The sequence below is a fragment of the Camelina sativa genome, chromosome 15 (genome assembly GCF_030686135.1).
Source record: "Camelina sativa cultivar CO46 ecotype springtype chromosome 15, ASM3068613v1".
NCBI classification, from domain to species: domain Eukaryota; kingdom Viridiplantae; phylum Streptophyta; class Magnoliopsida; order Brassicales; family Brassicaceae; genus Camelina; species Camelina sativa.
Genome location: NC_141894.1, coordinates 19,097,027 through 19,109,869, shown reverse-complemented (window position 1 = coordinate 19,109,869; position 12,843 = coordinate 19,097,027). Strand labels below are relative to the sequence as shown.

At 41.4% G+C, this 12,843-nt stretch overlaps 2 protein-coding genes across 2 annotated transcripts; both read left to right on the top strand.

The window, feature by feature from the left end:
• Positions 1 to 2,841: 2,841 nt before the first annotated feature.
• Positions 2,842 to 6,348, top strand: LOC104748626 (uncharacterized). Its single transcript, XM_087487217.1, has 7 exons — positions 2,842 to 3,254; positions 3,339 to 4,138; positions 4,295 to 4,560; positions 4,661 to 4,857; positions 5,018 to 5,453; positions 5,628 to 5,972; positions 6,016 to 6,348. Exons 1-7 carry the CDS (start codon positions 2,842 to 2,844, stop codon positions 6,346 to 6,348), a joined length of 2,790 nt encoding a protein of 929 aa, XP_087343343.1.
• A 3,484-nt stretch (positions 6,349 to 9,832) lies between these two features.
• Positions 9,833 to 12,637, top strand: LOC104747216 (12-oxophytodienoate reductase 3). Its single transcript, XM_010468814.2, has 5 exons — positions 9,833 to 10,018; positions 10,198 to 10,286; positions 10,375 to 10,515; positions 11,308 to 11,438; positions 11,519 to 12,637. Exons 2-5 carry the CDS (start codon positions 10,210 to 10,212, stop codon positions 12,340 to 12,342), a joined length of 1,173 nt encoding a protein of 390 aa, XP_010467116.2. The 5' UTR covers positions 9,833 to 10,018; positions 10,198 to 10,209; the 3' UTR covers positions 12,343 to 12,637.
• Positions 12,638 to 12,843: the final 206 nt, after the last annotated feature.

Below are 12,843 nucleotides of genomic sequence, written 5' to 3'. Positions count from 1 at the left end.
GGATCGAGTTTTGGGATTTTGGAGTTTGTTGGGTAAGGACATATTTCGGGATTTTGATATTGTTGATCTCTGATTTGGAAGCCGGATTTGAGGATATTTGGTGTATCGGGTGTTTTATATTTGGTTCCTCCTCGAAATGGAAGAGATTGGTGATATTTAATGGAGGTGATCAGATTTCTAGGGGTCTACAGGATTCGACGATTTTAATGGGCGATTTCGTACAAGATTCGATTTGGATATGTTCTCAGGATTGGGGATTTACTGTCAAGGTTTTGTCTATGGTCGGAATCAGATCTTCCTTCTTTGATCTTGCTTTCCTTCTTCGGTTTCCCCTCTGGTTTCGTTTCCTTTATCACCTGACTATGGTTTTATTGGGTGATATCGCACATGATCCGTTGCGGATCTGTCTTCTGGTTTGGGCGATTACTGACAGAGAATTATCTTTGGTTGGAATCGTATCAGCTCTGATTGATTTCGTTTCCCTTTTCTGGCTTTCTCTCTGGTCTCGATTTCTTTATCAGTGGGTTTCGACAGCAGTATGGGTTATTCAACTCTTGTTTTGTTCATTGCGGAAAGTGTTTGTTGTGTTTCCTCGCTTGCTTTGGTTTTGTTATGTAATGGCTCAAAGTGGTCTTATGGGGAAGGGATTAGCTGGTTTGTTGGAGGATGTCTGTTGTTCACGATAAAAGATCAAGATTCTGTTCTTTGATAACTCTGCTCTCATTGCGGGTTATTCATAAACTCTAATTGGGCGGTGTTTCAATCCTCAAGTCCAAGACTTGAAGTCCTTGCTCATTGTGATGCCGCGGATTTGGCAAGTGGAGGGCAGAGTTGCGGGTGCAGATTTGGGATCGGGGAAGTTCCAACTAGATTTTGATGAGGAAGCTGATATCTTGGAGGTAATGAAGAAGGAGCCTTTTCATTTTGACTCCTAGATGGTTTCTTTGGTTCGATGGACTCCAGTGGTGGATCTGGCTTATCCATCGTCATTGAAGTTTTGGATTCGGGTCTCTGATGTGCCCCATTCAGTTTTGGGCGGAGACCACTTTTAGGGTTATTGGTTCGGCTCTGGGTGTGGTGGAACCTGTTGATATTGACAGAGGGAGGGTCCAGGTGACGATTGATGGTCTGAAGCCTCTGTGTTTTGAGACGGACATTGAGTTTCACAATGGTGAGGTGACGATTGTGAAGCTTATTTATGAGCGCCTTCATGGTTGGTGTAAGACTTGTTTTAGTCTATGCCATGATGAAAAAGCTTGTCCAACATTGGTCTCTTTGTCTTCTGAACGGGGTGGGGTTGGATCGGAGGTGAGCAGTGATCAAGGACAGATGTTGAGTTACAAAAGGGCGGTTCTGGCTGAAGCTAGGGGTGGAAATGGTCCTAATAAAGGGCGTCATCAGAGTAATACTCAAGGTTCATCTAAACCTAGAGTGGAGCCGGTGGCTGGATCCTCATATCGTGCTAAGAAGCCTTCACATGTGGGGATTTTGTAGGACTCCCGGGGCCGTCAAGGGATGGCGAAGGGGAAGGGCCGCCCTCATGAGGAGAGGGCCAGAGAGCCGGTTGTTGAGGAGGTGGGGTCGCAGCGAGTGATCTCACAACCGCATAGGATTGTCAGGAGATCTTTGTTTCAGGATGAGAATGTTGTTGTGGGTTCTTTGGTGCCTCATGTAGTGGAGGGGGAGGTCGCTGAGGAGGGACAAATCATGGATGTTTCGACTGAGTTGGTGGGAGGTGAGGGTGTTTTGCACGGTTCTGGTGCCACAGTCCCTGCTTCTGTTGTTATTGCGGAGTTATCTCAGGAGGATTCACGGACTGCAGTTAAGGCTCTAGAGGAGTCACGGTTGGATGTTGATGTGCTTCCCTATGCGGCTTCTAAAGTTGCTGGCGAAGTCGCTGGCGTTGTTGGGGGGGGGGTCGTGGTGCCTGCATTCAGGATAGTGACTTGCCATCCATCATTGTATCAGATGAGGCAGGAGCTCAGGGAAATATTTTGGGAACGGGAGGCATTAAGAGGGATCTTGTGGAAGGTGGTAGTGAGATTGGTCGCATGGGGCTGGATGTTGGGGTGATGGAGGAGGACCCTGATATTTTTGATGATTTGGAAGAGGACTTAGGGGGTGATGATGGTGCGATAGGGGAGGTTGCAATGGAGGATGCCAGTTTACAAGTGGATGAGGCGAAGGGGAGGAAGGGGCGAGGTCTGGTTTTAAGGGGTGTAAGTGCTAAGAAGCGCAATGCGCAGATGCTGTTATCGCCGAGAAGACGTCCTCCGCATGGTCCGAGTACTGGCAAGAGTGGACCTGCTCCAAAGGCCCAGGACGGGGCAAAACCCAAAATTGTTAAATGAATGTATTAAGCTGGAATTGCCAAGGGCTTGGTAATAAGGCCTCTATAGGGAATCTTAGGGATCTCTGGAATAAACATAGGCCAAATTTTTTATTTCTTATGGAAACAAAACAGTCTTTTTCTTTTCTGGAAAAATTTGTAGGCCATTTTGGCTTTCTGATTTGAAAACAGTGGAACCTATTGGTTGTAGTGGAGGATTGGCTTTATTTTGTAATAAAGATGTTTTTAATGTTTCAATATTAATGGAATTAAATAGATTAATTGATGTTGAAGCATGTTTCAAAGGTCGTGTTATTAATTTAAGTTTTGTTTATGGTGATCCAGTTCCAAAAAACCGCGATTTGGTTTGAGAACGGTTAATAAGGATTGGTACTACTCGGTCTACACCTTGGTTCCTTATTGTGCATTTTAATGAATTAACGGGTAATCATGAAAAACGTGGAGGGAGGTTACGTCCTGTTTCCTCTTTTTTTGCTTTTAATGGAATGATTATGGATTGTGGACTCCTGGACTTCCCTTTTCTGGGGGATTGTTTGTCTTTGAGAGGTTGGTGCGATAAGAAGCCTATCAGATGTAGGTTTGATAGAGCTTTGGGTAATAAGGATTGGCATGATTTAGTCCCCGATACGGTGACTGAATATTTACCGATGATCGCGTCTGATCACATGACCCTGGTAACGAGTATAGGTGCAAAGAGGCTACGGGGGCGGCGGAGTTTTATGTTTGATCGGCGTTGGGTTGGTAAGGCGGGTTTAATGGAGGCGATATCTTCTGGTTGGCATGCTGAACATGACCCAGGCTCGGCCGGGTTTGTGGATAAAATTGTGTCTTGTCGGCGGGCGATTTCTCGCTGGCGTAAGGCGCAGGTTCCATATGGTAGGGATTTGATTGAAGATCTTAAATGGTAGTTGGAAGTGGCTAAGGCGGATGATGTGTCTACACCGGAGTTAATCTCGAATTTGAATTCCCGGTTGCTTGAGGCATACAGGGATGAGGAAATTCATTTGTATCAGAAAAGTAGGAATCGGTGGATGCGGGTGGAGGATAAAAATACAAAATATTTTCAGGTGCAAACTAAACAGCAACGGGCTCGTAATAGGATTGTAGGACTTTACAATAAACAGGATGTTTGGTCAACAGAAGATGAGGATATCTGTGATATGGCGGTCTCGTATTTCGAGGAGCTGTTCACTTCGATTAACCCAGACAATTTTGAGTATGTTTTACGGGAGGTTAACACGGTCATTACGGATGCGGATAATACCCGGTTAACTGCTCCGGCTACGGAAGCAGAGGTTAGACAGGCTTTGTTTATGATGCACCCGGATAAAGCTCCAGGGCCGGATAGGATGACTTCTTTGTTTTTCAAGAAGGCACGGACCGTTGTCAAAGCTGACCTTGTCTCTATGGTTAATCAGTTTCTGGAGGAGGGTGTTTTTGATAAAGATTTAAATCGCACGCATATTTGTCTTATCCCTAAGGTGGTCAAGCCGACGCGGATGGCGGAGCTGCGCCCCATTAGTTTGTGTAATGTGGGGTATAAGGTAATCTCTAAGGTTTTGTGTCAACGGCTTAAGGTTTTCTTACCTGGTCTCATTTCGGAGACGCAGACGGCTTTTGTTCCGGGTCGTTTGATCTCGGACAATATTTTGATTGCTCAAGAAATGTTTCATGGGCTGCGGACGAATCACTCGTGTAAAGGTAAATTTATGGCAATAAAGACGGATATGAGTAAGGCGTATGATAGAGTTGAGTGGGGGTTTCTTGAGGCGCAGTTTCGGAAAATGGGTTTTTCATAACAATGGATTTCCTGGATCATATACTGTGTGTCCTTGTTGGAGTATCGGGTCCTCCTCAATGGGCAACCAAATGGATTAATTGTTCCGGAGCGGGGCCTGCGACAGGGGGACCCGCTGTCTCCTTATTTGTTCATTTTATGCATAGAGGTTCTTATTGCGAATATCCGGAAGGCGGAGGCAGATAAGAGGATCACGGGTATTAAGGTGGCCAACAAGTGCCCGCCAATCACCCACTTACTATTTGCGGATGATAGCCTTTTCTTCTGTAAGGTTGATAAGGATCAATGCCTGGCGATTTTGGAGATTTTACGGCAGTATGAGGGGGTCTCGGGTCAACAGTTTAATTTGGCAAAGTCTTCGATACAATTTGGTCACACGGTTGATACGGTAGTTCAGACGGAAATACAGGGGGTTCTAGGGATCACTAATCGGGGGGGGGGGGAATGGGTTCTTATTTGGGTATCCCTGAGAGTCTGGGAGGGTCCAAAATTAAGGTTTTCTCTTATGTCAGAGATCGCTTGCAGAGCCATACGACTGGGTGGTCGGCGAGGTTACTCTCGAAAGGGGGGAAAGAGGTTATGGTCAAGTCAGTCGCGATGGCAGTCCCGACTTTTGTGATGTCTTGTTATCGTCTCCCAAAGACAATCACATCAAAACTGACCAGTGCAGTGGCAAATTTCTGGTGGAGTACAAATGGCCAGTCCGGGGGTATGCATTGGATTGCGTGGGAACGGCTCTATTGTAGCAAACAGTTAGGTGGTTTGGGTTTTAAGCGTGTTGATGATTTTAATACTGCTCTGCTGGCTAAGCAACTGTGGAAACTGATAGAGTTTCCAGACTCCCTATTTGCCAGGGTTTTTAAAAGTAGGTATTATCGGAACTCAGATCCTATGGATCCAATACGATCTTATTCACCCTCGTACGGGTGGAGGAGCATCGTTTCTGCTCGCTCTCTGGTAAACAAAGGACTTATTACACGGGTTGGTTCAGGGACCTCAATTTTTATATGGAGTGATCCCTGGATCCCAGCCCAATTCCCGAGACCAGCCTTAAGTAACGGCCCTTTTAAGGACCCAAATCTCCGAATACCTCATTTGATTGATCGTTATACTAATTCTTGGCGTAAGGATCTACTCACCCAGCATTTCGATTCTATGGATGATTATTTGGGGTGGCATTTTACTAAAACTGGGAAATATACAGTAAAATCAGGGTATGAGATGGCACGTTCAGATGTCCAGGGTCCTTTTCGGGCCTTGGGTTCTGGGCCAGAAATCACCTCCCTTCTTGCAAGGGTTTGGAAGGTGCGTTGTCCACCAAAATTACAGCATTTTATGTGGCAAGTTTTATCGGGATGCATATCAGTATCGACTAATTTACACCATCGAGGGGTGAGTTGCGATGTTGTTTGCACACGGTGCAGGATGGAGGCGGAAGATATCAATCATGCCATCTTTTTGTGTCTGCCGGCTCGACAGGTTTGGGCTTTGGCCAATGTCCCAGTGGGACCACATCTTATCCCGACGGGGTCGGTCTATACTAACTTAGATCATTTTCTGGATCTGAAAGGTCCGGGTTCACACATCTCGGCTTTTCCTTGGCTGATGTGGTATATTTGGAAAGCTCGGAATGCTCGTGTTTTCGAGAACCTTGATGAACTCCCGAATGTGGTTGTCCGGGTAGCAGAAGGCGAGGCTGTGACCTGGCAGGAGGCTCAGGTGGATATTGAGGGGGACGAGCACCCCTCCATCCCTCCACGTCCACCACCCGGGCCTCGCCTGGGCATGTCGCTTCCTCGGGATTTTACGGGCTATCGGTGTTATGTTGATGGCTTGTGGAAGGAAACAGATGTTTTTATAGGTGTAGGATGGTGTTGTATCTCGTCACAAAACACCCCCCGGTGTTTGGAGCGACCAATTTCCGGTTAAGTTTATCCCGTTACATGCTGAGGTTGAAGCTTTCCTCTGGACGATGCACTGTATGATTGGACACGAATTCTGGGATGTGGTTTTCCTTACCGACTGCTCAGACTTGGTGAAAATGGTGTCTTCTCCTACTGATTGGCCAGCGTTTGCAACATACCTCGACGACACTCGAATGGACAGGGAGGAGTTTACTTCCTTTTCTTTGCTTTTTGTTCCACGACAAGCTAATGTACGCGCGGACTCCTTAGCACGCCAAGCGCGTGTGTCCCTGTAGACGATTTACCTCAAAATTGGCTCGTTTGAGCTGATTTCTTTTGTTGACAAAAAAAAAAAAACTAAAATTCTCTTCTGATCTATAAAGAGTAAAGTAAAAAGAATTTTAATATACTTATTAAAAGATGGCCAGCTATATGAGATATGTCGCAACACATGGCCACACATCTGAAATTTAATAATATACCTCCCAGCTACACCATGTATATGATTGGCATGGCCACATACACGAAGTATGTGACATCATGTATTTTACATCATGGACATAAAATATCATTTAACCGGGTGATTTTCTCCGGCAACGACCGTTGTTGACTCATCATAACCGAAACCGGACCCAACTAAAACCCGACCCGCACACCTGCGACCAAAAACAAAGATCCAACCCGGACCTCATTTCGTTATAGACGGATTTTTAGTGGGCTTTATCTATTAATAAACCAGGTCCATATCGTTTTATCGACGAAAACAAAAAAAAAGTTCAAATTTTTTGGGAATTTGTTAGAAATACCCTTTTTGATACACCCCTTTTTGGTCATTTTCATTTTTGCCCACCTTTATTTTTAATTGACTATTTTACCCTTACATGAAAATTAATTTAATCAATAAAATGAAAAACAAAATTTTCCAACATATTTCCGGCCAAAAAAATTGCCCGCCAAAAAAATTTCAAAAAAAGTTTGATGAAATTTTCGACAAAAAAAGTTTCCCGCCAAAAAAAATTTACAAGGCTTTTATAAGTTTTTAAAAAGGTTTACAACTTTGTAAAATCGTTTACAAGGTTTTTTAAAGGTTATTAAAATATTTTTAAAAGGTTTTTAAAACGTTTACAGGATTTTTAAAAGGCTTTTAAAAAGGTTTTTAAAAGCTTTTACAAGGTTTTTAAAAGATATAAAATTCAATTTTTTTGGCGGGATAATCCAATTTTGTAATTTTGGCGGGAAATTTTTTCAATTTTTGGCGAGAAAATTTTTCTTTTTTGGCGGGAAAATTTTTTGATTTTGATGACCGTACATTCTTGATGTCACTCAAAGAAAGGATAATTTGGTCATTTTGTACATAAAGAAGGGTAGTTTTAAAATAGTCAATATGGAGGGATATTTTAAAAAAGAGACATTTTTGAGAATGCCCTAAATTTTTTTTATCCTTTTATCGAATAACTGTTTAGAAGAGATCCCCTTTTCTGTTAGGATTTTTACCAGACAAAATGTTGTAAAATCTTTGGTAGAAATCGAAATAAAGAAGAAATCAGGTGCTCAGAGTGATTACAATGAGGTAAATATGTATGTTTGCGTTTGGTCTAAACATGATTGAATTGTCTCTCTTTGCCTCTTACCAAACCCAACTGAAATGATTTCCTATGTATTTCAGATCTATCATGTTACAACATTCAATCATTGTTGCAAAATTCTTGAGGCTCCCAAGTCGTTGTCTTCCCCCTGTTTTCTCTGAAGGTTGCAAAATCTCATTGAAGTCACCACACATCATCCAAGGGCCAGTTTGTGATGTGGATATTCTTTGTAGTTTTCCCATAGATGATGTCTCTCACTTGGAAATGGATGACCATAGATGCAAGACAAGTAGAAATTAAAAGATTTTAATTAAACATAAAGATCTACAAGTCTTACATCATGGGAAATAACTTGAATCGAAATATGCTTTTGTCATAAAACAGCTAAACCTCCACTTAAACCTCTATGTGGTACAAGACACATATCATGAAAACCCTAACTCACACCCAAATCTCTAACATAATTGTCTTGTTGCTTTGTTTCCACTAGGAACAGCATGTCCAAGAGATACACACGTTGTATCTCTTCTAGGCGTCAAACTGTAAGGCGTTGTCCCATACCTTGACAGTTCCAAAAACCAACTCTCACGGAACCAATGGTGGTACTGACCCCACCGCGGCTCTACCATGTTCAGCAGCATTAGTAGTATTTGAATCTTTGCTGCCTTGAATACCAAAATGTCTCTTTCTCGATGGACCAGAGTAATCTGAATCAGTCATCTACTTGCGTTTTGCGGAGGTCCTGTGTCATCTTCTCTATCATACATGAACTTTCTCCTTCTTCCTTGATGAAAGAAGGAAATGGATTAAGCAACTCAATGTACTCATTCATCATTTCAGTTTGAGTCCCAGCAGAGGAGATATTGTCCAAAGCATTTTGCTCTGGATCAATATCAGAGAGCTCTTGTTCTCCTTCAGGGGCATCAGGGATTGTTATGTCTTCACCTTCATTATCCCCAATAGGGTTACCAGCATCATCAACTTCCTGGAGATGAACTCCCAGGTTACCATTTAGAGCCGGCTCTTCTCCATCACTGTCATCATCACCATCAGAGTTATCCAGCCATCCATTCTGAAGAAGACTTCTGCCAGAATCACGTGTCAACATCCCACACACTTCGCAGAAACCTCTTAAACGTTCTTGGAAGAAACTGAGCACTGTATTGACTCCTAGAGAGAATTGATAGGTCCTCTGAAAACGGAGAGGCAGATTAACATTCCAATTTATGTGCACCCTCACAAATTGAATCCGAGTAGTTGAGGCCTCATCGAAGTCAATGCTTATTGTGTCGCCCAAGGATCTTGCAATACTATCAATCAGTGTTAGGTTCAAGTATTGGTTAGGAATTCCCCTGATCTGGATCCAAAAGGGTAAGTAATTGAGGGACAGTGGATCCAAGTTGGGAGACCAACACTGGAGTACAATCATTTGATCGACAAAGGACCATGGACCCTCTTCTCAGAACCGTCTCCATTGATTTTTTGGAAGAGAGAGTGAATTGGAACCTCCGTTGTTCCGCAATACGACCACAGACAATACCGACTAAACCCCACAAATGAGGAAGCGCTGAGATCAATTGTCGAAGATCTTGTTTTCTTGGCATCAAAGGGCGGCCCATCAGACATAACCGAATTTCATTGGCTGTTTGTTGGACAATTGCTAGGGGAGAGTAACCGGAGCATCGTTGATACCGAGATCAATGTTTTTTGGAGGGCACGGCGGATGTTATCAGCCATTAGGAACCAATAAAGATAGAATCGTAGGGGATAGAAAGTGGGAGAAGTGAAGTAATCGATATGATTGAAAAAAACCCCAAATCGATCTCTTAAATAGATCTAGATCCATCGATACTCAACTGCTGCGTAGTGCAGAGCCTTCCCTGCAATGTTGGAAGAAACTGCTCGAATATAGGGGTGGAAACAACCCACTCCAACGCCAATAACCGTCAGAATCTTTGAAAGAATATGACTTATTAGTAACCGCTATATCACCTCAAAAATCACCAATTTTTAGAGAGTAACTCTCCTAATTTATATTTATATTTTATACAAAATCAAACACTTATTTATAACATATACATAGTTTTTTGAATATTTTCTCCTTTTATCCACCAACGGGAGTGATCGATATTTTAATTTCATGAAGCAAATATAGGAAGAAATAAATATCTCACGCGGACCAAAACTTATCATAAAAATAAATAAGCACGTGAAAGTAATGGTCGGTTCGGCCCAAAAGATACGTAGAACGTTCCTCCCGCGGTCCATTTATCAACCACAACTTTTTTTTTTTGCGTATAAAATATAGCATTTCTCACACACAACAATACATCCATCCACTCCAAAAGTTCATCAATTTCCAAATAAACAACACAAAACGGTAAACTCCTTAAGAGACTTTTGTTTTAGTTTTGTGTTTTTGTCCTTATCGTGTAATGAAGATCCAACTACCAATCAATGTTTTTTTTTTTTTTTTTTTTGTTGACCGTTGATTTCTCAGATCTGATTTTGTTTAAAAAAAAAAAAATTGTAATCCTTATTGATCTCTTCTTCTCACAGAACGGCGGAGATATGACGGCGGCACAAGGGAACTCCAGCGAGACTCTTTTCTCTTCTTACAAGATGGGAAGATTCGATCTCTCTCATCGGTGAGTTCAGCTGAATTGATTTTTTTTTTATGGTCTTTTTAAAGTGTTTTGTTGAAATCTCATCACACGATTGCGTTTGCGTTCTCAGAGTGGTTCTGGCGCCTATGACGCGGTGCAGGGCGTTGAACGGAGTTCCCAATGCGGCGTTGGCGGAGTATTATGCTCAACGCACCACTCCCGGCGGCTTTCTCATCACCGAAGGCACTATGGTCTCTCCCGGATCCGCAGGGTAAGCTAGTCTTTTTCAATCTTTCCTTTTTCCTTATTAATTTTACGATTCCTTAATTTTAAGACCAAAACTTATGTACCTCAACTAGCTATGAGATGACCTCAACTACCTGTACTGTTCAATAACATAGTTTATTTTGTAGTTTGGAAAACAATCTGATTATTATTATAATATTAAATCAACGCATATTATTTATATTTGTTTTGTTTTATCATATTAGTAATATTAGAATTCTAAAATATACAGAAAATAACAACGTAAAAACAGTACTATTAATCTCTAAAGATGGCCTTAGAGATTCTTTCTACACTAAAGGATCTGCTTTTGAATTAGAACTCTATGATCTTTAATATATATGACTAATGAATTATGGTGGTTTTCTACCAAAAAAAGAATTATGGTGGTTTAAAGTTTCTATTTTTTTGTGACTTTTGCTTGTCTCACTTTTAAAGGATGTCATGTGATTTATCATTTTTTTCCACTATAAAAGAAACGTGTGCTTTTTGAGTTATTTTTGTCATGTCAATACAAGTTTATGTGTGGGTGACAGGACCCACCAATAGTTGTGTGGCGTGATAAGAATGGAGATTTTTAGTTCTATCAGCCACATTTAAAGAAAAAGCGAATAAAAAGAATCATGTTATGTATGAACAAATTCAAAGCAAATGTTTTTTGCATCTCTTAATATAATAACTGATATATATATATATATATATATATATAATGTTGCAAGGAATGAACCTTGTAATGTTGTTTGTAAGGAACAAAACTGATACAAATAAATTTTTGTAGGTTCCCACATGTGCCTGGAATCTATTCGGATGAACAAGTAGAGGCATGGAAGCAAGTTGTGGAAGCAGTTCACGCTAAGGGAGGTTTCATCTTCTGTCAGTTATGGCATGTTGGACGTGCTTCTCATCCAGGTTCATACGTCATTAACCCCACTCCTAAGTTTTTTAAGGAATAGGGTAATTACAGTATAACATTTTGAGGTTTTGTACAGTGTATCAAGTTAATGGAGGGTCGCCAATATCGTCAACGAACACACCCATCTCTGAAAGGTGGCGAGTTCTTTTGCCTGATGGGTCACACGGGAAATACCCGAAACCCCGAGCACTGGAAGCTTCCGAGATACCTCAAGTGGTAGAGGATTATAGCCGCTCTGCTCTTAATGCTATCCGAGCTGGTTTCGATGGAATTGAGATCCACGGGGCGCATGGTTACCTCATTGATCAATTTCTGAAAGATGGGATCAATGACCGTACTGACCAATACGGAGGCTCCATTGCAAACCGTTGTAGATTCCTACAAGAAGTTGTGGAAGGTGTGGTTTCAGCCATAGGAGCTAGTAAAGTTGCCGTGAGGGTCTCTCCGGCAATAGACCACATGGACGCAACTGATTCTGACCCGTTATCCCTCGGGCTAGCCGTGGTTGATTTACTCAATAAGTTACAAGTCGCTAATGGCTCGCAGCTCGCTTACCTTCATGTAACACAACCTCGCTACCACGCCTACGGCCAAACTGAGTCTGGAAGGCAAGGCAGTGATGAGGAAGAAGCTAAGCTAATGAAGAGCTTACGAACGGCTTACAATGGAACCTTTATGTCTAGTGGAGGATTCAACAAGGAACTGGGCATGCAAGCTATTCAACAAGGTGCTGCGGATTTGGTTTCATATGGGAGGCTGTTTATTGCAAACCCGGATTTGGTTTCGCGGTTCAAGATTGATGGAAAGTTGAATAAATATAATCGGAAGACGTTTTACACTCAAGATCCAGTCCTTGGTTACACGGATTATCCTTTCTTGGCTACTTTTTCCCGCCTCTGAGTTTTATTATCGATGAATGTAAGATGACAATGGTATCGTTATCCACTTAATAAAATAGTTTGACCGCCGTAATTGTGGAAAAAAAAAAAAAATTGCTTATGGCAAATTTTTCACTTGTAATCAAAATTTATCTTATTTACTGTATGATTCTTTTTCGTATCTACATTATATTACAAATGATGAATTATTTATCAAAATTTAGTTACATGTATCACATATGTTTATTTATATGTTATCATGTGTAACATTTCGGAATTTAATATACTAGATAGGCTCTTTTTGATTTAATGAAAAAGCTTAATTTTTTATAACTAGGTATTAGCACATGCAATGCAATGCGTGGTTGCATACATAGTAGTTTTTTATTATATTTTTGATTTTTTTAAAAAATAAAACATTTTTCCTTTTTCTATTAACAATAACATAATTAGAGAAATATTTTTTTTTCTACAAAAATATGAATCTCAAAATTTCTTATAGCAATAATGTGCAAGTTAAACC